Genomic DNA, 24443 nt, shown 5'->3' with positions numbered 1-24443 from the left:
TGATAAATATGACTCCTGGAGCTGTTTCTGACCAGGATAGATCTTTCTATGCACATATTAAACAAATATGCAGGCCTGCTTTCTTTCTTTCTAACAACTTCCTGTTTTTGCACTCGCTGCCTCTCCTCCATCCTCACTGATGCATCTTTAAATTTATCTTCTCTCTTTTCCTCCTCATTTCTGTGCTCCCCTCCCTGGGCCTCGTTTCCTGTTAAAAGGGACTTCTTCGTCCCCACTGTTGCCAGGTGTTGATATCGTGCAATCGTTCCTCTAAGCAGCTTGAAGCTGTGTATTGGTGCTAATCAATGACTATAGAAAAGATGGCGAACCTGGCTGCACTTCCTCCCATTGTACAAAAATGAAGCCCGCTTGAAGGAGCTGCCATGTTGCACTTTTGGAACCAGTCTGTGCGGTTGTGACTTGAGGTAGAGCATCTGCATCACACACCTGCTGGACGTGACTGTTAACACGCCTCCCTACACTTTTTTCGTAGCCTGGCTGCTCCGGCCCATCTGCTGATGGGTCTACAGTGACTTGTTAAATACAACCACATCACTATTATGAAAAAGACACACAACTTATCATCTCATAGTTCTACAAGTTTTCTACAGTCATTGGTGCTAAATGAATAAAACTGAAGTGAATATAAAGGAATGACCATGACTTCAGAGTGGATGTGAACTCACTGGCACACAATCAAACTTTTACGAGAGTTGCTCTTTAACAGAAAGCTTAAGTTTAATTGAGTTTAATGTCAGCAGTGATTGATTTAAACTCAGATCAATTTCACTGATTTTCACAATAAAACACTGCATACACTGTGTGAAAGGGACATTTATTTTGAAAGACAATCATTGCAGTTAGTGTTTCAATGCACAAATGATCTCTGTGTGTGTGTGTGTGTGTGTGTGTGTGTGTGTGTGTGTGTGTGTGTGTGTGAGATTATCAGTACATTTTTTTCAGCTCTCATGATTTCCAGCTCATTGATTGGTTGGATTAAAAAATTGTCTGCAGGCACAAAGAAGAAAATCTGAAGAAAACAAACAAACAAAAGCTGAAAATCACTTCCTGGGTAAAAAAAGATAAATTTAAAGCTTTGCGAATAAAAGTTAAAAGCTAAATGTTCACTGTAAAGATAAAATATCAGAAGGATTTGATTTTAACTTCATCTGTTTGTTCTTCAGTCGCTCCTCTGGGTGGGACGAACACAGTGGACTGCTCCTTTAACGGTCGATCAGCTCCATGCTGATTGGGTAGAGATGGACGGCAAGCAGCTCGTACCAAACGTCACGTTTGAGGATTTATTTGTAAAAATGTTAAATTAAATAAATAAATTACCGATGAAATGTTTTGACTTTCAAAAATCAGTCAGAGAGAAAATCCATTGGTTCTCGAAGGACTACACTTCCCAGAGTGCACTGCAGCAGGCCAGCCAATCAGCTGGTACCAGTCTGACCCACAATTTTCTACACGGTCTGAGAAACACCCGAGGAAGGGGGTCAAAGGTCAAACTGATCACAGACTGTATTGAGACATGTCTTCTAAGGCTCGTGAGTAGTGTAGTACTTGGAGCACACCAAGGAAGAACGGGGGAAGATCTGTGCTGAGGTCAAAGCAGGAAATGGAACCGGACCAGAACCTTCAGGACAGGAAGTTGACCGACCGTCGTCAGGAAAGCCAGAGACACTACATCTCCGGTTTCCCTGACAATCTTCTGAAGATTATCGAGAACGAAACGCCACTACTTAATCACACGCTCACGGTCCTGTGACCTCTGTGTGCTTTACTGTAACTGAGGGACAGGAACGTTCCCACTGAGATAATCGGGTGACATCACAAGGTCTGTCTTAAATCACCGCTGAGGTTAAAGGTCAGACGAGTCACGGAGTGGAGCACATCCACAAGCTAACCAACTCTCATCCTAACATCAGACAGACCCAATCAGAGATGTGGACAGCTGATTACAGCTGAACTACAATAAAAAAAGGCTGTTTGTTTAATGTGAGATACTATTTGAGGGTGACTTCAGTGTCCGTGACCAGAGTTTGATTACTGTTCGTTACCCCGATGATGCCGATGGTGACCAGGAGGTGGAGCTTAAGTTAATACAGTTTCATTTATATAGCACCAAATCACATCAGTCACCCTTAGGCGCTTTAATGACATCAGCCTTACTGATGTCACCTGAACGTTGACGTTATGCCGGATATCCGTCACAGCCTCACACTCTCGCTCTCTCTCCCTCGCGCTGACAGAATCAACCTCGTGCTTGAATCTTCAAATGTTCTCTGACTGACCCGTGTCCACCATCACACCGGACTGCTTAACGGGCCTTAATGAGCACACTTCAGAGAGACAGTGAAGTCACCCCGATGGCGATGATAATGATGGTGTTAGTAACCACAAACTTGTTGTCGTTCTGAGAGGCTCATGGTCTTATTTACCGGTTCATTTTGTCTGGAGTGTACAAGCTTCTGATCCAGTCGCCGTTTTACCTGCCCCTATATGCCACGCCCCCTAAATCGCCTAGTTTTCAGTGTGTTCACGTAGCTCTTATATTTACAAAGTTTTCACTGCTTTACCTGGAGCTGTGACTCTGTGCAAGACTCCATTTGCAAAAACAGGAAGATTACCTCACAGAAAAGGAGAGCAGATTGTCTGATTGATTCGTTAGTCCTGTGGTCTTTTAATGTCTTCGTTTGTAAGCTCACGAGTTTAGAGATAAACCCCACCTAGCGTGCTTCCTGTGAGGTAAAAATCTAATTGGCGGCTCTGAAAACAGCGAGTTATTGTCGGGTCGGTCTCCTCCACGCTGCAGGAGAACCTCGAGATAAGCTTAAAATGAAGAGGCAAGTGGGGGGAGGGGCTAAACAGAGAATAGTTAATCATAAGACACTGACACAACCTAACTGAACAGACACATCATGCCAGCGTCACGCTCCTTTGATAAAAATCTTTCTTGTCGTTCGCTTCTTTATAAAACACTGATTCATTTTAACCTCCGTGCCTCGCCAAAGCCATTGTGTTTACTTGTCACACGGTTTTTCAACTTTCTGTCATGCTACATGCTAATGTTTGCTCTTAGGTGAGATGAAGGTGCTGATCCAGAAGGTGAGAAAATGTTGTCACACAGGTGAGAGAAAGTGTTTCTAACTGAGCGTGCTCACAGCCAGCCTCCTTATCAGGCTGGTCTGGGTGCAACCGTGGCAATGGGGAGGGGGTGGGGCTTCGACCTCAGAACTCGACCTTGCAGGCGGGGAAGGTCTCCTCCTGCATGGCGACGGTGCTGTTGCTGCCCAGCACGGTGACCGACAGCTCCCGCTGCCTGTCGTGGGTCTCCTGGTACCACTGGTGCATCGCCAGCGAATCGAATGTTGGGATCAGCGTCACCTGAGAAAAGCCCAGAGAAACACCAATTGCAGTGCAGCTCGTGAGCAGATGGGAAGGTGAAGAAGGCGTCACAAACCTGGATGTCCGGCCAGCTGCTCTTCCCTTCCAGCAGTGCATCCAGGATGCTCTTCATCGCCGCCTCCTTCACTGGGTCGTCTCCACTCACAATGTAATATGAGGACCGGAGGCGCCTGAAGAAGTCCAAGTCCACAGTGGAGGAGGCAGTCCCAGACGGGAGGTAGGCCAGATCCACGTAGACTGCAGAACCCTCAGACCCGGAGGAACCCGAAGCTCTGGAACCTGGATCCAAAAGAAGAAACAAAAAGAACCATGATCATAAACCAGGGGGATATGATCTGCTGTCTTTATTTAACTCTGAGTGAGGCAGTTTGTGACAAGCAAAATAAATCAGTGGCCATGTTTTTTGATCTCCTAGTTAAGCCTCAGTGACTTCATGCAGCAGGTCACTGTGTGGGTTATAATCTGAAGGCATACCTGAGGATGGAGGTTTTGCAGCTCCAATTCTAGATCCACCCAGTGAACTCCGGGATGAGGGCTTGGCATCGAGGCTGGACGCCATCTTTAAGGACCCTGTGGAGCTGCCGACCTTCGACCTTCCATTCTGGGCCACTGTGCTCCCTGACGACATTCTCTGCAGCGGTTTCTTGGTCTTTCCGGCTGAGCTCTTCTTGTCAGGCTCTGAGTCAGCCATACAGGCTCCAGGCTGCGGCGGTAGAGGGGGGAGGTCCTTGACCGGCGCTGGCGGTGGGTCGTGCTGCCCCGCCCTGTGAGTAAAGTGTGATGTAGGATGTTCCTGTGGTTGGGTGGGTGGAAAGAAGCCGCTGGAATCATCTTCAGAATCAATGTCGGCTGTGATGGAAGGACAGTCCTCTGTGCTGGGGGGAATATCAGAATCAGTGGTGGTGGGCAGGGTGCCGCTTACCGATGTGGGCGGAGTCTCCTGACTGTAGGCTGAGGCGTGGTCACTGCTGCTCGCATCCTGAGAGTGGTTGTCGTTATCAGAGACTTCTGGAGAGGTTCCCGTGGCGAGACCGGGGCTCACATGCTGCTGATGGTTCTCCGAGGTTCTGGGATGCTGGAACTCACATGGGGAAACCAAGCAGAGGTCAACGTCATGAGGAACATCCGAGATGACCTCTGACATCCCATGGATGTGGTCCTCTGATCTGTTTCCACAGGACCCGTTATGGGCCGACCTCAAGGCCATCCCAGAACTGGAGTCCAAGTCAATAACATGGCCGTTGGTGCAGACTTTGGGGGAGGCAGCAGGGGGGGGCAGAACCTGCTCTAAAGACACTGAAAGTGATTCATCGACCTCCGTAGAGTGAGGTGAGCCAACCTCAGCCGGCATGGAGGTCATGGTTGGGGAGGAGTCCGGCATGATGTCCTTAAAAGGACTGAGGGTCAGAAGGCTGGACTGTTTATCTTGAGAGGATGTGGAGTTTTCCAGACCTTCAGGCAGGGAGCTGAGGTCAGAGGTCCTACATGAACTTCCCTGATTGTAGTCCTCAAAGCCCAGACTAGACCCTCTTGCCTCAAGGCCACTGTCCTCGCCCAAGCCACGAATGTCCTCTTCGAGGGACTGGTAGAAAGGGGTATGTCCAGCACTGTTTGGGGCAGAATCTGCAGGAGAGACCAGCTCCAGGGTCTTTTCCTCCATGCAGACTTCTGGTCCGTTTTTCAAGGATCTGTCCACTGGCTCATACACGGTCTGGGTGAGATCAAAGTTCACACTAAGATCGCCTTTCGGAGTTTTAGCGACCAGTGAGGAGGCAGTGACCATGTCATGATCGGTCTCCGAGCAGCGAAACTTCTCTGGACTCTCTACTGTGGAAGTCGGGTTCCCGTTGGACTTTACTTCGTCAGGATTCAACCCCCTGGACTTTGCACTTTTACTACTGTTCCCATTCTCATCTTCCAGTCGAAGCCTTTCAAATTCAGCCGTCATGTCCTCAGGTGTGGACACCTTAGAGCGAGCCACATCCTTCTGGGTCTCCTGCTCCTTTGAGACCGGTTTGCCTTTCATCCCTTTGTTCAAAGTATCTTTCCTTGGAAGAGTCCCATCCTTCTTCAGAGTGCTGCTCTTCCCAGAAGGTTTTCTTATTTCTGCACTTGCTGTTGAAGCTGCACTTATGGCTTTCTTCACTTCTTTAATGGCTGGCTTTGCTGCCTTCTTCTCATCGCTCTTCACGTCCCTCTTCACGTCTTTTTTTGGTTCAGATTTGAGGTCTTTCTTTGGCTTCATACTTGGGATTTCTTTCTTTGTTGCTTCTTTCTTTTTCTCTCCAATCTCTTCCTTCTTGTCTTTCTTCTTCACTTCCTTCTTCTCTTCTTTTAAAACCTCTTTCTTTGGAATGAGCTTTTCAGCAGATTTCGCTGGCTTCGATTTAGCCTCTGGTTCCTTTGTTTTGGGCTTTTCTTCGGCATCCTTTCTGTCTTTAGGTACAGAGTCAGCTGCTACCCTAGGCTTGGTTTTCATCTCTTGTTTTTTGGCATCCACTCGTCCAAGTTTGTCTTTCTGTAAGGCACTACTGGGTCTGAAGTCCTTAGACTGGGACTTAAGGCTTTCTCGACTGTCTGCTCGTTTTGGTTGCTTTTCGATTTTGGATGTTTCCAGGTCCTTCAAACACACTGCTGGTAGTTTCAGGAAATCCAGATGTTTGAGTTTCTCAAGTCCATCCAGTATTTTGGTCTGAGGCGTGCACCCTGGGAAGAGCACACGGATGATTTTCTCCTGAGGGCTGGACGGGTGCCAGACCAACAAAGCACAAATGGAAACAAGGCACGGCAGTGGAAGATCTGAGCCCTTCACATTCGATCCATTGTTTGGCCAAGTCTGCATCAAAGCTTCGAGCTCTTTGCTACCGCTGACTGGATTCAGAGTGTAAAGCTCCAGACGACCAACTCCCATCTTTTGGAACAAGATCACAGGTTCTATGCTAGGTCCGTTAGGCCGGCTCAGGGGTTCTGGTCTGATCGCCAGTCTCTGCAGGTGCTGCAGAGCAAGCGCTGCCTGATCGCAGCTCCGCAGCTCGCTCGGCTCTTCCTGGACGAACTTCAGCCTGTCGGGAACATTGAGAAAAACCACCCCGATCTCAGGGGAGATGAGGTTTTTCATCCAGTCCTCTTCGGGCTGGGATCCGGCAGCCTCATCGTCCTGCTCGGAAACTTTCCTCAGCAGCAGACTGTTCACACCCGGCAGATTGTCCACGCCGATGTGTGTCAACAGTACAGCGTCAATCCTGTCCAAGTGTCGAACCAGTTTCCAAAAGCTGGAGCGTGAGTCAGAGCCACCGTTCACCAAGACATTAAAACCATTAACAGCGAAGAAGGCAGAGTCACCCCTCCCACCAGGGAAGATGTAGCAGCAGGGTCGAGACAGCTTCAGGAAGCCCACGGTGCTTGGGGGCTCCAGTAGGTCGAAGGGAGACTCGGGCTCCAGAGACTCCGAAAGGTACTCTATGAACTCTTGCAAACCCTCCATCTCAGGAAGGACTGGGGGAGGGTTGATCCGGATGTTTATGAAGTCTTGCAGATTGTGTTTTTCCAGTCCAGGCTCCTTCCAAAGGCCGGAGTCTGGACAGCTGAGGGTGAGGCTAGGCTTCACCGCTGGGCCTGCCGAGCTCAGCAGTTCACCGACCTGTTGACACAGAGTCAAGCAACTCGAACATCAGCGAGCACTTAAACATGTTGTGTAAACAAAACCAACAAAGACACAGGTTGCTTACCTCCTCATCAGAAAAAATCTGGATGAGGTTGCTGAGGGAGAAGCAGCCTTTCTGCAGTACAATGTCGCCGCTGCCCTCAACATACTGACCGGCGAGAATCAGCAGTTTGCGACGCGATGGGTTGCAGACGAGCCGCCGCACCTGAAACAGGAAATGCATCATCGGTGCAGCTCAGAGGAAATAAAAACATACTCAGACACACACCAAGCAAACAGAGTCAGGAAGTATTCTCAGATATACGAGCTCATCTCCGTGTACGCGAGGGCCTGCCAATAGCTGAGAAAACATCTGTAAAGGTTCACGTCTGACTCACCTCTGAGGAAACAAACTCTGAGCCTGGATTCACCACGACTTGCGTGTCCAGGACATCCCCGCTGTGCTGCAGAGTCCGCTGACCTGAAACACACAAACAGGAAAAACGAGTGTCAGGGGGAGATCTTCACTCAGGTTTGCCGTCATTCCTGCTCACTCTCCTGTTCTCTCCATGAGCGCTGCAGCTGCTCATTCATTGGCGGGACATCTCTCAAGACCACGTCCACCCACCACACTGCCTGCCAGGTTCCACTGAAAATATATCCATTGAAACTAAAGCTCATCATCTGTGTGCATGCGTGTCTGTGTGTGTGTTTGTGTGTCTGTCTGTCTGTCTGGGTGCGTGTGTGTGTGTGTGCGTATGTCTTCGGGCGGCTCAGCAGAGTCTCAGCTGACTGTGTTTGTGTTTGAATGGAACAACCAATTATCTGTCTCCGTTTAAAGCCCGCAGACTGATGACTTCACTTCGTCCTGTTGGATCAACTGTGCCACAGTCTGATTTACCCTCTGTCGGGTCGTTGCCTTCAAGTCGCTGACCTGTCCCGGATCAACTTTCCTCTTAGGTGAGGCAGAGGGTAAACACCTGGGCCATCAGCTGTTACTCCTTCAGATGCACTGAAATGCCTCAGAGGAGCTGAGCAGAATTTGAGGAGCCTTCAACTCCTCAGTTTAGACCCAGTGTTAAGATTGGGAGGGTCAAATTAAAGGAAAACACAGCAAAGTCATAAAATGTCACTTTAAACCCTCAAAACTGATGATAATGATGATGTTCATATTCTTCATCATTATTACGACCACTGAATTTTGACAACTCTCAACCTCCCCATCACTGCTCTGCTCTGGACTCCACGACAGAGAGCTGCCCCGCACCTTGCCTTCATATTCATCATCTCTGTGTCACGGTGAGTGTCAGGAAGCTCAGCATCACGCATCACAGTGGACGGCGATCTCAGTTTGGATACCCCATCAGTAAGGTCACCAGAAGTACTTTGTATCTGAGGTTATCTCAAACAAACTCTGAGGTCCACGTAGCTGTGTCTATGTGTTAGCCCTATGACAGACTGGCCACCTGTTCAGGGTGTACCCTGCCTCTTGCCCTAAGACATCTGGGATAGGCTCCAGCCCCAGCCCCCGCAACCCAAAAAAGAATAGGAGGAAGAGAATGGATGGATGGATCTTTGTTTATCCACGTTAGCAGGACCTGTCACTGACGAGGATATCTCCCAGTCACAGGTGATGTCTGGCTGGTTCTCAATCGTTTCAGGACGACACACGGGGAACATTCTGTAACCAGCGCCCACAGAAACATGCTCGTTCTGAAGAAAACTCCACTCGGATCCTTCAGTGAATGAAGCTGGAAGAACGTCTGCATAGGAAATTGACAACTGCCACACCTGAAACCGCATCACTCAGACTGAGACGGTCAGGTGTTTTTAAACTGTTATGACCTGAGATGGACCCACACCCCACCCCGTACATGAATAATTTAAACTCAGCAGCTAATGTTTGATCACTGTCCCGTTACAGAGCTTCCTGTGAGCTGACGGTGAGGTTTTCCCGCTTTAATGTTTCAGCTAAAAGGGAACGGGAACGAAAACATGAAGCACGGTTTCTTTCACAGTTTCAGGGAACACACACACGCAGTCTGAGACTTGTGCGAACCTTCATGCGTTTGGTCGCCCTCACAATCCTGCACACATCTAAAAGTCCTTGTGATGTTCTTTCAGAGTCCAGGTCATGTGACACAAGCGGCCGTATTTGAGGACTCGCGGTTCTCCACATTTCCTGCAGAGTCCTGAGCTGCTGACAGTTTCTGTAAAGCTGTCCTTGCCGCCTCAGTCAGAGGTCACGTTTACAAAAAAAGAAGCGCTGCCTTACGCCATCAGCTTGTGGCCATGAGCACAAGTCACAGGACAAAACCGCTTTCCATTTGATCTAAAACACCCCATCACAGTGTGCCGTCATCCTGCTGAACAGAAATTAATGATGCTATTGATAAAGGCATCAGCGGGACTTTCCTCTGCTGATCGAAAGCATTTCATGCATTTTAAAGGCCGCCAGGCTTAGCATCAGAGAACACATCAAACATGGAGGTCCACAGGGCACTGGCTTAAGAGGCCCGGGTACAAATCCACCCCGAGTGTCTGACCACTCCCCTTTCCTCCAGTCAATCCCAATACAGGCTTACCTCGCACTTCTTCCGACAGGAAGGCTGAATGTCTCGACACAAAGAGCTTCAGCTGTTGATCCAGAACGGAGACGTCCAGATCCACCGCCCAGCAGCGCACACCTGGACATTAATAAGAAACAAACAAAGAGCTGAACATTTTAATTTTAATGACATTATCTAACATGGCTGCTGTGAGGTTACTGTACTAACAGGCCGTCCAGGAAATCTGAGCTCCAGTTAATAAGTTAATAAGTGCAATTAGAGGATTTTGATTGGCTGTCACTAATTAGCAGGTAACTAAGTCTGTACAGAGTCCACGAAGCAGTGGGTGACATCACCGTGGTTACATCTTTCATATACAGCTTGTTGTTGCCGTGCTATGGCTGTGAAACCTCAGATATCAGCGACACATCACTGTCAGATAGACCATTTCCTCTGCAAACAGGAAGTCAGTGATATTTAGTAACACAACTTCCTCTTTTTGTGCGAGTGGACAGAGAGTGAGGTTGTACACGCACACTCATCATAAAACAGCTGTAATAAACGGGCTGAGAGACAAGTGTATGTGTAGGTGTGTGTGTGGACTGTGATCAGTCTGAAGGTGAGACAGTGAATCAGCTCAGCGTGTTTCTGCAAAACTCTTTCAGATGAATCAGAGATCGTATTAATCATATTGATCAGATATCAAATTGTCCTCCTGATCAGTTGCTCTGTTCGTTCTCTGTGAACCTACTTTTACAGAAAGTCCGGAAAAATTAAGAAACACAATTGCCCACTTCCGGCGAGACGCATTTTCAAAAAATAAAATAATGACTCAGTAGTAGGCATTTCATTTTTCCGGATAAGCTTAGACCTCGTCACAGAGCTCAGTGTGAGTCAGTCTCAGTTTCTGAGAGTCTCTAAAGTGACCCGAAAAAGAAACCTGCACACTGGACTCGTTAAACAGCTGTACCCAAACCGGAAAAGGTTTCATAAATGTTAAATAAAACGAGGAGCTAGATTAGTTACTCTTTACAACTATGTTCAAAGTTTCTCTGCATCAACTTCAAAGCGATAAAGTCTGTAAAACTTCGGACCGGGCACAGCTCATTCTAACAACAGCAGCCTCCCGGACTTTTATTGTGAAGGGCTGTGGGGACCTCCGGCCCCGCGGCTCTATTCTCCTGAACTTCCAGAACTCACCTGTTTCTACTTGCCGCAGTACCCGCTCCAGCAGCTCCGCGGGCCACAGCGTTCCCACCACCACTAGGACCGAGTGATCCGCCGCAGTCCGGGAGGCGCCGGCAGGAGATCCGGGAGGAGAGCCGGGACCGCCGCCCCGCTCCGCCGCCATCATGGCATGGACTGTCCACCGCTGACGTCACAGCATCCTCAGCCACAGGCCCACCCCGCCGCTGCCAGAGGCGGGAAAATGATTTAAATGGCACATCAGTCGGCCAATGAGAATGGACAGCCATGTAGCTGTCCAATCAGAGATCAGAGGTGTTTTCAGGGGCAGCTCGGGAAAAACGAGTTATATAGTTTCGTAAACCTAAAGAATAAAGATCAAAACGTCGAATAGTCTTCACCAAACTGAAGCCTGCTCAGAAAAAGTAAACTCTTAAAGTATAAGGACACGTTTCTGCGGATTAAAATTAACTGTGGACTTTAGTGAAAAAAGCTTTAAGACCTGGATCATCAGATTGGTAATTTTAAGTTGTTCTTTAAGCTGACGCTGAGAAACACAAACGGAATCGAGAACCATACAGGTAAAACTACAGTAAAATCATTTCAGTGATTTATAAGAATACCATCCATTAGACAGCCGTCATGTTTTTACGCAGTAAACCACGTGGTGTTCCTTCGTCGGTGGTATTTCCCACACTCCATCGGCCCCCTGAAGGCAGCTGCTTTCGTGTCCTACAACATGGCGGCCCCGGAGCCCGGCCACTGCTGTTTCTTCGTGCAGAAGAAGAAGCGTTTCTGTAAGATGGTGGCGGGAAAAGGCAGGAAGTACTGCGGGGAGCACGCGACCATGGTGAGTTCACGGACACAATCACTTGCTCAGGTGTGATCCGGCTCCAGGTGGACCGGTCAGGAGCAGGAAGCGGCCATCCCCAAACTATGCCCACAAAGTCGGAAAGATGAAAGTGTCCAAAGTGTGTCGGTCTGCTGAAGCATGAAGAGTTCCTTTCACTGGAACTAAGGGTTGGAGCACGACACCTGGAAAACACCCGACACCATAATCGCCCCTCCACCAAACTTTACGCTTGGCACAGTGCAGTCAGACAAGTCGCGTTGTCCTGGCAACCACAAACCTAGACTCATCCATCGGAGACGCGTGATTGGACACTCCAGAGAACACGTCTCCACGGCTCTAGAGTCCAGTGGCATGTGCTTTGCTTCACTGCGTCCAATGCTTTGCTATTTGTTTGGTGATGTAAGGCTTGGATGCAGCTGGTTGCCATGGAAACCCATTCCACGCATTGTTCTTAAGATTTTCTAAAGGCCACGTGAAGTTTGGACGTCTGTAAAGGTTGACTCTGCAGAAAGTCTGTGAACTCTGTGCACCATGATCCTCAGCATCCACTGAGCCCGCTCTGTGATTTGCATGGCCGACCATTTCATGGCTGAGTTGGTGTCATTCCCAGTCGTTTCCACTTGGTTATAATCCCACTAACAGCTGGCTGTGGATATCGCAAGGACACTTCCTATTACAGCACGACGCTGGAGCTCACTTAGCTCCCGAGACCGAGCCATTCTTTACAAATGTGTGTAGAAGCAGTCTGCACGCCCAGATGCTGATTTTATACACCCGTGGACATGGAAGTGATGGAACACCTGAATTCAGGGATTTGGATGGGGGAGTGAATACAATATAGTGTTAATATCTCACTGTCTGGAATGAGGTCGGATATCTTATTACAGATCAGACCACAGATGATGATGACGTGTGCACTACATTAATGTAATGCATGCACACACAGAGTGAAGATCTCTTTATTTAGACTATACTGTACACCTGTGTATATGATACACGTGTAGACGTACCATAGGAATCATGTAGCTTACAATGGCATGATGACGATCACAAGGTTATGCCTGAAGAGTCTGCGGTGGCTCAGTGCAGATAAACCATTTGTAGCTGCTAGAGTTGGAACATTTGAAGCTGTATGAAGAAATCTGATGCATGAAATTATTTGCAAGCTCAGTGCTCGTGATTGTGAGGTAATGGGGTTCTGTATGAGGTTTAACAGCACGGCTCAGTCTGCGCTCTGGACTCACTGCTGCAGATGTCTTTGTGGGGATTTGGCACTGGGCTTGTCACCGTACTAGAATACAATGGTCGATACCACGGAGAAGACTTTGATCCCATTGTGCAACAATAGAAGTGATGAAGAAGAAGTCATTTTTTCAGAATTTTTCCAGATCCGAACTTGCTGTGTACACACCGGACAACGTCCTGAAAAAAAATCACTGTGGAAAGCTACGAGCGTACATGAAGCGATGACGAGTTCGTCCAGATTTCAGAAATCAGTGGGGCGATCTAAGCTCACATCTGAGCAGGCAGACTGACCCGGAGCTGCAGATATCAGCGAGTTTGAGAAGATCAATGATGTAGATCAGCTGTGATGTCATGAGCCTGTGATGTGTTTCCTGTTTCCAGGAGGAGGATGGGGGTGGCAGCAGGAGGATCGTCTGTCCTCTGGACCCCAAACAGTGAGTTACAACACATCAGTCATCAATCAGGTCATTGGCTGACAGGAAGCTGATCACTGGTACCTATTGATCCTACTCTGCTTGCTTATGTGTTTCAGCACTGTGAGTGAAGACAAACTCCAGAAACACTTGAAGAAATGCAACTCCAGAGAGAAAGCCAAACCGGTGAGACGCTATTGATCCATCAGTTGATCAGCGATTGATTAAGGAGCGGTGGTCGGTGTCTGCGTGTTTATCCAAGTGTTTCCACAGAGATGAACGTTTGATCTCCTGCAGGTTTACTTTGTCGAAAACATCAACGCTGGATCAGCTGATGGAGATGAGACGCTTCGACAGGTAACGACTCACCTGCCCCGTGGCTATTTAACACTGAGTCTCAGCTTACAGAAAGTTGATTCATGGTTTTACACTGGTGTTTTGTGGTCGAATGCTGATTGATCGAAGAAGAACTGGTAAAGTAAAAGATCTGCAGACACTTTGATTCACAGATCTCTAAACACCAACAGCAGCTCGATTCACACACACACTGTCAGGAAACAGTTGTTTCACAGCAGAGGAAGCACCGAGAATGGACAGCAGCGTCTACACACACGATCACACACTTCTTCATTACACACAAACCAGCAAAGTAAATACTTTAATAACCACACATGATCATGAGATCAAGACAATGATGATGGTGATGGTGACATCATGACAGTGACATCATAATGGTGATGTGTTTCAGGTGAGTCTGTCTGAGCTCAGCAGGACTGAGTTGGAAACTCTGGTGGATAAACTGAAGACAGCGTTCAAAGGTGAGCTGCTGAGATCCGGTGATCAGTGATGGCTAAAGTATTCACATTCTCACACGACTGCTTCAGTTTGGCTGATGTGACACAAAACATCACAAAACTGACAGTCTTTTCACAAAGCAGGTTAGGATTGGGATTAGATTCAGTTTATATTTAAACTGGGTGTAAATTAAGTTTAGGTCAGGGTTGGTTTTAGTTTTTGCTTAGGTCAGGGTTACGTCAGCTTTAGTTTGGGTTCAGATCAGCTTTGGTTTTGATTTATTTGGGGTTAGGTCTAGTTTCGGTTTAGAGTCAGGTTAAAGTTTAGTTTGAAATTAGGTCAGTTTTAGTTTTGGTTCAGGTCAGGTTTAGCTTTGGTTTAGTTTCAGTTCAGGTCAGGTTTAGTTCGGGTTTAATTTGGGTTAGGGTGAAGTGTGACTCTTAAAAAGTTTTTGGACATTTTGTAACTCAGCAGATTCAATTCAATTCAATTTTATTTATATAGCGGCAAATCACAACAGGAGTCGCCTCAAGGCGCTTTATATTGTACAGGAGATCGCACAATAATACATACAGAGAAAAACCCAACAATCATATGACCCCCTATGAGCAAGCACTTTGGCGACAGTGGGAAGGAAAAACTCCATTTTAACAGGAAGAAACCTCCGGCAGAACCAGGCTCAGGGGGGCGGCCATCTGCTGCGACCGGTTGGGGTGAGAGAAGGAAAACAGGATAAAGACATGCTGTGGAAGAGAGACAGAGATTAATAACAGATAAGATTCGATGCAGAGAGGTCTATTAGCACATAGTGAGTGAGAAAGGTGACTGGAAAGGAAAACCTCAATGCATCATGGGAATCCCCGGCAGCCTACGTCTATTGCAGCATAACTAAGGGAGGATTCAGGGTCACCTGGTCCAGCCCTAACTATATGCTTTAGCAAAAAGGAAAGTTTTAACCCTAATCTTGAAAGTAGAGATAGTGTCTGTCTCCCGAATCCAAACTGGAAGCTGGTTCCACAGAAGAGGGGCCTGAAAACTGAAGGCTCTCCCTCCCATTCTACTTTTAAATACTCTAGGAACAACAAGTAGGCCTGCAGAGCGAGAGCGAAGTGCTCTAATAGGGTGATATGGTACTACAAGGTCATTAAGATAAGATGGGGCCTGATTATTTAAGACCTTGTATGTGAGGAGCAGGATTTTGAATTCAATTCTGGATTTAACAGGAAGCCAGTGAAGGGAAGCCAATACAGGAGAAATATGCTCTCTCTTTCTAGTCCCTGTCAGTACTCTTGCTGCAGCATTTTGGATTAGCTGAAGACTTTTCAGCTAATCCAAAATGACTTTTCAATAATGAATTACAGTAGCCCAGCCTGGAAGTAATGAATGCATGAACTAGTTTTTCAGCGTCACTCTGAGACAGGATATTTCTAATTTTAGAGATGTTGCGCAAATGGAAGAAAGCAGTCTTACATATTTGTTTAATATGTGCGTTGAAGGACATGTCCTGGTCAAAAATGACTCCAAGGTTCCTCACAGCATTACTGGAGGCCAAGGTAATGCCATCCAGAGTAAGAATCTGGTTAGATACCATATTTCTAAGATTTTCAGGGCCGAGTACAATAACCTCAGTTTTATCTGAATTAAGAAGCAGAAAGTTAGCGGCCATCCAGGTCTTTATGTCTTTAAGGCATTCCTGCAGTTTAACTAATTGGTGTGTGTTACCTGGCGTCATGGATAGATAGAGCTACGTGTCATCTGCATAGCAGTGAAAATTTATGCTATGTCTTCTAAATGATGCTGCCTAAGGAAGCATGTATAATGTAAATAGAATTGGTCCTAGCACTGAACCCTGTGGAACTCCATAATTGACCTTAGTGGGTGAAGAGGACTCTCCATTTACATGTACAAATTGGAGTCTATTAGATAGATATGATACAAACCACTGCAGTGCAGTACCTTTAATACCTACAGCATGTTCTAATCGCTCTAATAGGATATTATGGTCAACAGTATCGAACGCAGCACTGAGGTCTAGCAGGACAAGCACAGAGATGAGTCCACTGTCAGAGGCCATAAGAAGATCATTTGTAACCTTCACTAAAGCTGTTTCTGTGCTGTGATGAGCTCTGAAACCTGACTGAAACTCTTCAAATAAACCATTCCTCTGCAGATGATCTGTTAGCTGTTTGACAACTACTCTTTCAAGGATTTTTGATATGAAAGGAAGGTTGGAGATTGGCCTATAATTAGCTAAGACAGCTGGGTCTAGAGATGGCTTTTTAAGTAAAGGTTTAACTACAGCCACCTTGAAGGCCTGTGGTACATAGCCGATTATTAGAGATAGGTTGATCATATTTAAGATTGAAGCATTAATTAATGGCAGGACTTCTTTGAGCAGTTTTGTAGGAATGGGGTCTAAAAGACACGTTGATGGTTTGGAGGAATTAATTATTGAAATTAACTCAGAAAGATCAATTGGAGAAAAAGAGTCTAACTTAACATCGATGGTACTAAAAGTAGCTGTAGATGATATTACATCTGTGGGATGATTATTGGTAATTTTTTCTCTAATGATAAAAATTTTATTTCTGAAGAAGTTCATGAAGTCATTACTAGTTAACGTTAAAGGGATGGTTGGCTCAGTAGAGCGCTGACTTTTTGTCAGCCTGGCTACAGTGCTGAAGAGAAACCTGGGGTTGTTTTTATTTTCTTCAATCAGTGATGAATAGTAAGATGTTCTGGCTTTGCGGAGGGCTTTCTTATAAAGCAGCAAACTATTTCTCCAGGCTAAATGATGATCCTCTAAATTTGTTCTCCTGGTGTCCCTGCTGTTGTTGTAGGACTGCAGTGCGACCTGGAGGACAGCCTCCAGTCTCACCCTGCCCTCCACGACGAGCTCCACAACCCAAAGAATGGAGACTCTGCCCACAAACACCTGAAGCAGCAGGTAGACTCGGTGACAGCACCATTAGTCTGTATATTCATCTCATTTCCATGGTGAAGAATTAAATTGAGAAGTAAAACTAATCCCCATCTGACCTGCCTGGTGTCCTCAGTCTTCCATCTTAGGTCACCTGGAGGAGCTGGGGCTGCTGGGAAGGGGGCGGTGCTTCGTGGAGTTCGGAGCGGGTCGAGGGAAGCTGTCCCACTGGATCCACGAGGCCCTGAAGACTTGCGAACACCTGAAGACCTGTGAGGACCTGCAGCTGCTGCTGGTGGAGCGCTGCAGCACCCGGTTCAAGGTACAGCCCTGATTCTGAAATCCACTTCACCCTAAACTCAAACCCAAACCCAAACTCCAAAACCCTGACAACCCAAGTACCTTCAGAACCCCGCCTGCTCACCTGCTGCTTTCCATATTTTCATTTCTGGGTTTGAAATTAAAAGTCGAAGCGTCACTGTCGCATGTCGGCGTTCCTCTGATTCACACCTCACACACTGATGGTGACATCCCCGTGCCAAGTCCATCTTTTATGTACAGACTGTGATTAAGACCGAGAGCAGCTGATCAGTTTGATTATTCGATAAGTGAAACAGGTGCGTTCTGTTGCAGGTGGACGGGAAACATCAGGATGCTGGAGTTCAGTTTGAGAGGCTGCAGGTGGACATTCAGCATCTGGATCTGAGTAAGACAGGAACATCTGGACACTGTGGTGCTCTGACCTCTGACCTCTCCTGACCTGATTCTGTGATGCTTTCAGGTAAAGTCCCTCTGCTCTGTGAGAAGAAACTGCCTCTGGTCGGAGTTGGTAAACACCTGTGTGGAGCGGCGACAGGTGAGAACAGCCAAAAAACTGTCAGCTCTGATTGGTGGTAAGCAACATCTGGCTTATAATTCCGCAGTAACCGCTGCTCTACGCTGGTTCCTGCAAGCTCCATCCTGCTCTCTGATGGCGGTACACCTCCACCTGTGCTGGAGCATGATGGGTTTGGTTTTACCTGGCAGGGTAAAACCTGGAGCTCAGCTTATGTTTTTCTCAGAACTTCAGCTGAAGTACACCAACATCCACCTGGAAACTAGCATTTCTGTAGTACTTGTCTAGTCTCATCATGTTCTGGTTCTGTTCTCAGATCTGGCTCTGCGCTGTTTGCTGGAAACTGCAGGACAGTCGGAGGAAAAAGAACCGCCCCATAAACGCCTCAGACCATCAGAACCATCTGAGCCAAGGTCAGGAGGGGGTCTTGGATCAGTACCAACAGGTTGTGGTCCTGGCCCAGTGCTGGGCCTGACAGTGGCGCTGTGCTGCCACCATCGCTGTGAGTGGCGTCACTACGTCGGGCAGCAGTTCTTTCTGCAGAGAGGACTCGGGGCACGGGAATTCTCTGCTTTCTGTCGGATGTCCAGCTGGGCCACATGTGGACTCAGACCGACCAATCAGAGAGGAGATAGCGAAGAGCACGAACCAGCAGAAGAGACGGACGCTGTGAATGGGTAAATATTTGACCTCTGACCCTGAAAGCTGTCAACCGATGGTTATATGGACCCAGCCCAAAGTAAAAAGTTTCTGTAGTTCAGAAAAGAAAATCAGATTTACTCAATGAAGATTTGAAGAAGTTTTCGTTCCTCTGGTTTTATTTTAGAGCAGCTTTGCATGATCCACAGTTAAGAATAATCCTTCTTTACTGATTCACATCAGCACCTTCAAAGACCACATCCAGTGGCTTGTGCTGGGCTTTAAGGAGGTTTAACCAACCAATCAGCACAAGTCAGCAGCATGTCAGTGATTTATGTTCAGAATCAGCTGCAGAGACAAAGTGAAGGACAGGAGAGTGGATTTATTTCAGCTCACACATGTGATACTTAGATTCATGAAGCAGCTGGAAATCCTTTTTCTAAATATTTATTAGCTCTATTCAGTGTGAGGTCTGTGACGAGCTGATGTCAGCGTGTCACACAGGCTAAACACGGAGGAGGACTGACACTGCACACACTCTGATCTCATCAGTGCACAAGTGATGAACATGAAGATCAAGTTCCGGAGAAGGAGGGTCTACAGAAAGAGAAGGAGGGTCTACAGGAAGAGAAGGAGGGGCTAGAGTTTAACGTTCCTAGTGTATAATAATCAGGGCTGTCTGCATGTTTACAGTGAACTAATACACTGTGTGTGTGTGTGCACGTATGTGCGTGACAGGTTTCTGTCGGCGTCTGAACGTGAGCAGCTCGGCCGTCTATGCAAACAGCTGATTGACCACGGCAGGTGTCACTTCCTGCAGATGAAAGGATTCAGCAGCAAACTGACTCGTTACATCAGCAGTGATGTCACGCTGGAGAATGTCCTGCTGACCGCCGTACCCCTCACCCCCCACTCCTCCTGATTGGTTGATTATCACCTCATTGCTGTTTGATTGTAAGCTGCAATTTTGAGTTTTAAGTTACAGGAAGTCTGACTGAACATGCTCAGGTGTTTCCTGTTTGTATTAAAGCGATTTTTTTTTTTCCTCATGTACATAAAACGTTTGCGGTCTTTCAACAAGCGGCGCTCTGAGCATGCTCACTAAAATCTGCCTGTCACATGGCACAATTGTGGATTATTTCACAGCTGGACAAACTTCTGGAGTTTGACTCGTCCCGCTCATCCACGCAAAGTCTTTCAAAATAAAAGCACAAGTGTGGCTTTGTGGAAGTGTCTTTATGAGGGAGAAGCTCAGAAGAAGAAAAAAGACGTGGTGCCATATTTCACGCTGAGGACTCGTCATTGGACTCGCCATCGGACTCTGAAACATTCAAAGAGAAAATCGTGTCAGCTGAAACCAACAAAACATTCAAATGATGTCGGGTTGTTCCTCGTATACGGTGCCATTTCAGCCCCAAAGATAGAAATGAGGGTTTGATATAAACACAGGCCATATATTCTGTATGCCTCCATTATTTTAGCCTAAAGTGAGTCAGTGATCTGAGTTCTAGAAATCCAGACAAGCCCAACTTAGAATATTCTACACCACATTTTTGTATGAAAACACTTGAAATAATTAAAGTCTTTGTGTCGTGTCCCTGAATTGTTATGAAGATCCCTCTGAAAGGGTCCCCTGATTGGTCCTCTGGGACAGTTTCCCTCAATTACAGTGTAAACATGTTGAAAAACCTCGGTGTGGTCTTCACGTGTGAGTAATAACGGCTGATTTAAGCATGAAACGTCCTGCTTGTTATCGTTTCTCACAGTAAAAGGCAAGTTATGTCATGTCAGGCAGCAACGAAACTATAAAAAACTGTTTTGTTAATTATGTTAAATTCAGAATGAACTGACATTTTCTTTATTTTTATGTTCTGCTTTATATAAAATGTATATAAAAACGTAAAGGGTAGAAATAATAAGCTTAGTGGCTGGTTGGGTTGTGCAGCTGTGCAGTGATACAACTAATTTAAAACTAGGAACATATGAAGTTATCGTCAAATATTTATCCATCCATCCATCCTTATCCTTTTCAGGGTTGTGAGAGGGCTGGAGCCTATCCCAGCTAACATAAGGCGAGAGGCAGGGTATGCCCTGGACAGGTGGCCAGTCTGTCGCAGAGCTAACGCATAGAGACGAACAACTGTTCACATTCACACCTATGAGCAAATTAGAGTTTCCAATTAACCTAAACCCACTAACTGCATGTCTGTACTGTGGGAGGAGGCCGATGTTCCCGCAGTGAACCCACGCAAGTAACAGTGCTAATCACCGAGCCCTCATGCTGCCCCAAATATTTATGTAAATTTAAAGTTATATTTGTGCTGTTGGTATCAAACCCAAAAGCTGATACAGGTGAGCACCTTCAATTTAAACTGCAGACAGCTGTGAGAAACATCACTTCATGAAATCCATCAAATCTTCAGGATTATACATCCAGCTTCTAAAGCTCTTTTTTGTATTTAATAGATGTATTTTTCTTAATGGTGAATTAAGGATGATTGGGACATTTCATCTGATCGATCTAATGAAACTTTGTTGGGTACAGGGCGGGGTTCTCTGGTTTTTTCATAGTGAACAAGATTAAATGTTTTCTTTGTATGTTTATGGTTAACTGAAGTGAGTAAATTTAATCAAAAAACAGGTCAAATTTATTCAACTTCCTTTTTAATCATAAAAACGTGAAGTGGTGTGATGTGATTATTCCAACACATCTTCAAATAGATTTACAGAGTAAGCAGGAACATTTCAGCTCTTAGAAAATGTAAATATGAAAGTGACCGCACATTCATGACGCTTATTAACGCCACTCCTGGAACAGGAAATGCATATCCTGAGCCGGCCCAGTGTATTATTCTAGTAGTTTAAGGAGCCGTCGGTCACGTGAAATGCTGAAATGTCACTTTTTTCCACGTTATCACCCTGAAATGGCGCCGAATGGCAGGAACAACACAGTGGTTATTCTTGACATCACTCTTTAATAACCTGAGGTCAGAGGGGTCAGTCGGGGTTTAGCTTCCTGTTGGGTGACGCCGCTGAGGGTCGCTGCCCCCATGAGATGCTTGGCACACACACAGGTTAGCGTGTTAGCGCACGCAGGTCAGTGAGCATGCTCAGTACTAACGGTTGACGCAGTGCACATTGAGCACGGCATACGCTCTCTTTCGGGCCTCCTGGATGTACATGAGCATGAACTCTTTCCCGAACATCTCCCGGTCATCTTCCTCCTCCTCCTCAGCCACTGCCTTATTGCTTGGTAGCGTCACGTCCAGAGTCAGGGGGTTATCCCGGAAGTTCACAAACCTGCTCCGAGGAAGCGAAGAAGAAGTGAGTGAGGACAGACAGACAGACAGATGGAGGGCATGTGTGTGAGGACGGCCGGACTCACCTGAGGTTGGACATGCCCTCCATGAGCGGTGGGATGTCTCTCAGCCTGTTGCTGCTGAGCACCAGCGTGTCCAGGCTCCTCATCCTGGCGATGTTCTCCGGAAGCTTCTCCAGCTCGTTCCTCTGCAGCCACAGAGTGTGTAGCGCCTCCATCCTGAGGACAAACACATGATCACTTGCTGTTGACAGAAAGGGGGTGGAGCTTAGGCCATGTCCCAGCTCCTACCTGTGTATGTCTTCAGGTAAGTGATGCAGGCGGTTTCCTCCTATGTCGAGCCACTCGAGCGCCGGCAGGGCGAGCAGGCAGGCAGGCAGGCAGCTGAAGTCGTTCATGGAAAGATCAACATGCTGCAGCCGCGACAGCATCCCAAGCTGAAGGTCAGAGAGAGGAGCACACCTGAGCTCAGACTGGACCAGAACCAGCCCTACATTTCAGGTGTACGGTAAAGAGGCAGTGGTGGTTTAGCAGAAGCTGTCTGCTGGGTTCTTTGCTTTCGTAAATCACTTCCTGCTTCCTCTAACAGCTGAAGACAGGAAGTCAGCTCATGAACACCCCTGGTACAGCCGGGTCCAGGTGTGCAGACGGTTCAGGCACTCACCTGGTCCGGTAGCTCATTCAAGTCCCGGTTCATGGCCAGCTCCAGCCTCTCCAGGCTCTCACACCCGCTCAGCTCTGCCGGGACAAACGGGATTCTGTTGTAGCTCAGCAGTAGCTCTCTGAGCCGGGTCAGCTTCCCTGAGACCAAAACCAGGTGAGGTCACAGCACACAGAACCAGAAAATGCGGCTCACAGGCGGATTAAATCGAGGTGAGCTCACCGATCTGTTTGGGGATCTCAGCGACTCCATTCCGGGACAGATCGAGCACCAGAAGGTTCTGGAAGCTGGAGATGAAGTGAGGGATCTTCAGTAGTCCGGTCCGGTGGATCTGCCACTCCTGGACCTGACTGAGCTGGATCAGGCAGCCCGGCAGAACCTGGAAACCAGAGCAGGGAGCTCACAATGCGCCGAAGTGACAGTTGAGTGTGCTTCCTGCAAGGGGGCGTTACCTTCCACTCCTCCTGCTCGATCCGGAGGACCAGCCGGCCGTCCTCAGTCTCCAGCTTCTGCTTTAGCCGGGCCAGCGCCGCCCGGTCTTCCCAAAGCCCGACTCCAAGTCTGGACCAAAATCACCAAGTGATGAAACCTCTTCGGTCTGACTTGGGACATCACTTCAGTTGCCTTTTTTTCCCCCCAACTTTATTCTTTAGTTTTATTTCTTGTGACATGATTCTCATTCACTATGTTTTTCTATTTAATGTGTTTCATCTTTATGGCTTTATTTTTACACTTTTTTGTTTTAAATAATTTGTTTCCCTCCATCTTCTCCTTGGCTGGCTGAAACATTCTGTCCTGATACAGTTTGACTGATGCAGAGACTGTATGTTGAATCTGATGCAGAGATTCAACATACAGTCTATGGTCTGCTTTCAGCCAGACCATAGACTGTATGTAAAAGATGGACATAATCACTGGGTTCATCCCCCCTCTGAAACTGACTCATCTTTTTTCAGGTTCACCGCATTTTCATTTACTCTATGGTAGAAACACTGCAAGAGAAACAGGAAGTTGGTGGGACTAGAGGTCCCAACACTGAATATGAACCAGTTCAAAGTTTTTATGGGTAATTTTTATAAGGTTCATAGAGCGTTCTTTGGAGGTCCCCACTTTGACCATCACTGGTGCTCTCACTGAACCAGCGCTGTATACCAACAAAGTGTGCTCAAGTGATTGGGTGTGGTCTGACCTGCCTGTGGCCCCGCCCCTCGTGGTCCTCCTCTTGTGCTCCTCCTCCTGCTCCTCCCTCTTCCTCCTGATCCTGGTCTCCCACAGTGCTTTGATGGAGCTCACCGAGCTGCATGCTACCATCACGCCCACCATCATCACCACTTCCTGTCAGCCTTGTGATGTCACAGCACGCAGGTGGACATACAGGATAACCTGTATGTCCAATCTGAGCTGTAGCCCCAACCCAACACTGACAGTGACATGAAATTACATTTCATGTTTCAGATCAATTCAATTTAAAAACCCATCAGATTCACTTTGAAGCACAAACATGAAGAAAAAAAAAAAAAAAAACCCAACCAGAGACAGTTTCCAGCTACTGAAACTTCTCTGTTTCAGTCCTGCAGTAGGAGCAGTACCAGTACAACAGTAGTATTAGTACTGTAGCAATATGGGAAGTATTACCTGTTGAAGTACACGGATATTACTCGTCACCGTGTGACCAAGCTGCAGCTCTCCTCCATGCTGCGTCCTGTCTGCTGAAATCTGACCTCGGCTCTCCTTGATAATTATAGCCTTCAGGTGACACATCACATGACACATCACAGACACGCAGTCATATGACCCGCTGTTACTGTCAGACCCACACTAAAAATACCATCAGCTGATCGGGACCAGAGGTACAGGTTACTGAGGGTTACCCCCACCCCTACACAGGCTCACACTCACTCTTACACACTCACTCACTCTTTTTCTCTCTCTTTGTCTCTCTCTCTCTCTCTCTCTCACACACACACACACACAC

At 47.1% G+C, this 24443-nt stretch overlaps 3 protein-coding genes across 6 annotated transcripts; 1 reads left to right on the top strand and 2 right to left on the bottom strand.

Annotated features, from left to right (window-relative positions):
- Window positions 1-823: 823 nt before the first annotated feature.
- On the bottom strand, window positions 824-11532 carry map1sa (microtubule-associated protein 1Sa). 2 transcript variants are annotated; one of them, XM_039606538.1, is made up of 8 exons: window positions 11412-11532; window positions 10804-11015; window positions 9640-9741; window positions 7453-7535; window positions 7140-7280; window positions 3886-7051; window positions 3467-3690; window positions 824-3390 (listed from the first exon to the last, which is right to left on the bottom strand). In XM_039606538.1, exons 2-8 carry the CDS (start codon window positions 10955-10957, stop codon window positions 3235-3237), a joined length of 4026 nt encoding a protein of 1341 aa, XP_039462472.1. In that variant the 5' UTR covers window positions 10958-11015; window positions 11412-11532; the 3' UTR covers window positions 824-3234. The 2 variants fall into 2 exon arrangements, with proteins under 2 accessions (XP_039462472.1, XP_031599407.2); XM_031743547.2 differs by lacking the exon at window positions 11412-11532 and having other exon boundaries at window positions 10804-11106.
- trmt13 (tRNA methyltransferase 13 homolog) lies at window positions 11506-20091 on the top strand. The gene is made up of 11 exons (XM_031743532.2): window positions 11506-11638; window positions 13268-13320; window positions 13419-13485; window positions 13597-13656; window positions 14048-14117; window positions 16935-17041; window positions 17151-17336; window positions 17648-17720; window positions 17796-17870; window positions 18166-18526; window positions 19227-20091. The coding sequence occupies exons 1-11, from the start codon at window positions 11528-11530 to the stop codon at window positions 19408-19410; spliced, it is 1347 nt and encodes a 448-aa protein (XP_031599392.1). The 5' UTR covers window positions 11506-11527; the 3' UTR covers window positions 19411-20091.
- lrrc39 (leucine rich repeat containing 39) lies at window positions 19706-24252 on the bottom strand. Of its 3 annotated transcripts, none has more exons than XM_031743534.2 (9): window positions 24104-24252; window positions 23658-23888; window positions 22921-23029; window positions 22691-22847; window positions 22472-22608; window positions 22099-22244; window positions 21874-22026; window positions 21610-21788; window positions 19706-19809 (listed from the first exon to the last, which is right to left on the bottom strand). In XM_031743534.2, exons 2-9 carry the CDS (start codon window positions 23792-23794, stop codon window positions 19772-19774), a joined length of 1056 nt encoding a protein of 351 aa, XP_031599394.1. In that variant the 5' UTR covers window positions 23795-23888; window positions 24104-24252; the 3' UTR covers window positions 19706-19771. The 3 variants fall into 3 exon arrangements, with proteins under 3 accessions (XP_031599394.1, XP_031599395.1, XP_039462473.1); XM_031743535.2 differs by having other exon boundaries at window positions 21642-21788; XM_039606539.1 differs by lacking the exon at window positions 24104-24252 and having other exon boundaries at window positions 23658-23962.
- Window positions 24253-24443: the final 191 nt, after the last annotated feature.

Source organism: Oreochromis aureus, linkage group 23 (assembly GCF_013358895.1).
Source record: "Oreochromis aureus strain Israel breed Guangdong linkage group 23, ZZ_aureus, whole genome shotgun sequence".
In the NCBI taxonomy this organism is placed as follows: Eukaryota; Metazoa; Chordata; class Actinopteri; order Cichliformes; family Cichlidae; genus Oreochromis; species Oreochromis aureus.
This window is presented reverse-complemented; position numbering and strand designations above follow the sequence as displayed.

Coding starts and splice junctions, on each gene's coding strand:
- map1sa (XM_039606538.1), bottom strand. CDS start 10,957: ATGATGGCGGCGGAGCGGGGCGGCGGTCCCGGCTCTCCTCCCGGATCT. Junction 7,536..9,639: donor CCTGTCGGAAGAAGTGCGAG/GTAAGCCTGTAT, acceptor TGTGTGTTTCAG/GTCAGCGGACTCTGCAGCAC. Junction 7,052..7,139: donor AGATTTTTTCTGATGAGGAG/GTAAGCAACCTG, acceptor CTGTGTCAACAG/GTCGGTGAACTGCTGAGCTC.
- trmt13 (XM_031743532.2), top strand. CDS start 11,528: ATGGCGGCCCCGGAGCCCGGCCACTGCTGTTTCTTCGTGCAGAAGAAG. Junction 11,639..13,267: donor GCGGGGAGCACGCGACCATG/GTGAGTTCACGG, acceptor TCCTGTTTCCAG/GAGGAGGATGGGGGTGGCAG. Junction 17,871..18,165: donor CCTGTGTGGAGCGGCGACAG/GTGAGAACAGCC, acceptor TTCTGTTCTCAG/ATCTGGCTCTGCGCTGTTTG.
- lrrc39 (XM_031743534.2), bottom strand. CDS start 23,794: ATGATGGTGGGCGTGATGGTAGCATGCAGCTCGGTGAGCTCCATCAAA. Junction 21,789..21,873: donor GAGGGCATGTCCAACCTCAG/GTGAGTCCGGCC, acceptor TCCTCGGAGCAG/GTTTGTGAACTTCCGGGATA. Junction 19,810..21,609: donor CAATGTGCACTGCGTCAACC/GTTAGTACTGAG, acceptor TGAATGTTTCAG/AGTCCGATGGCGAGTCCAAT.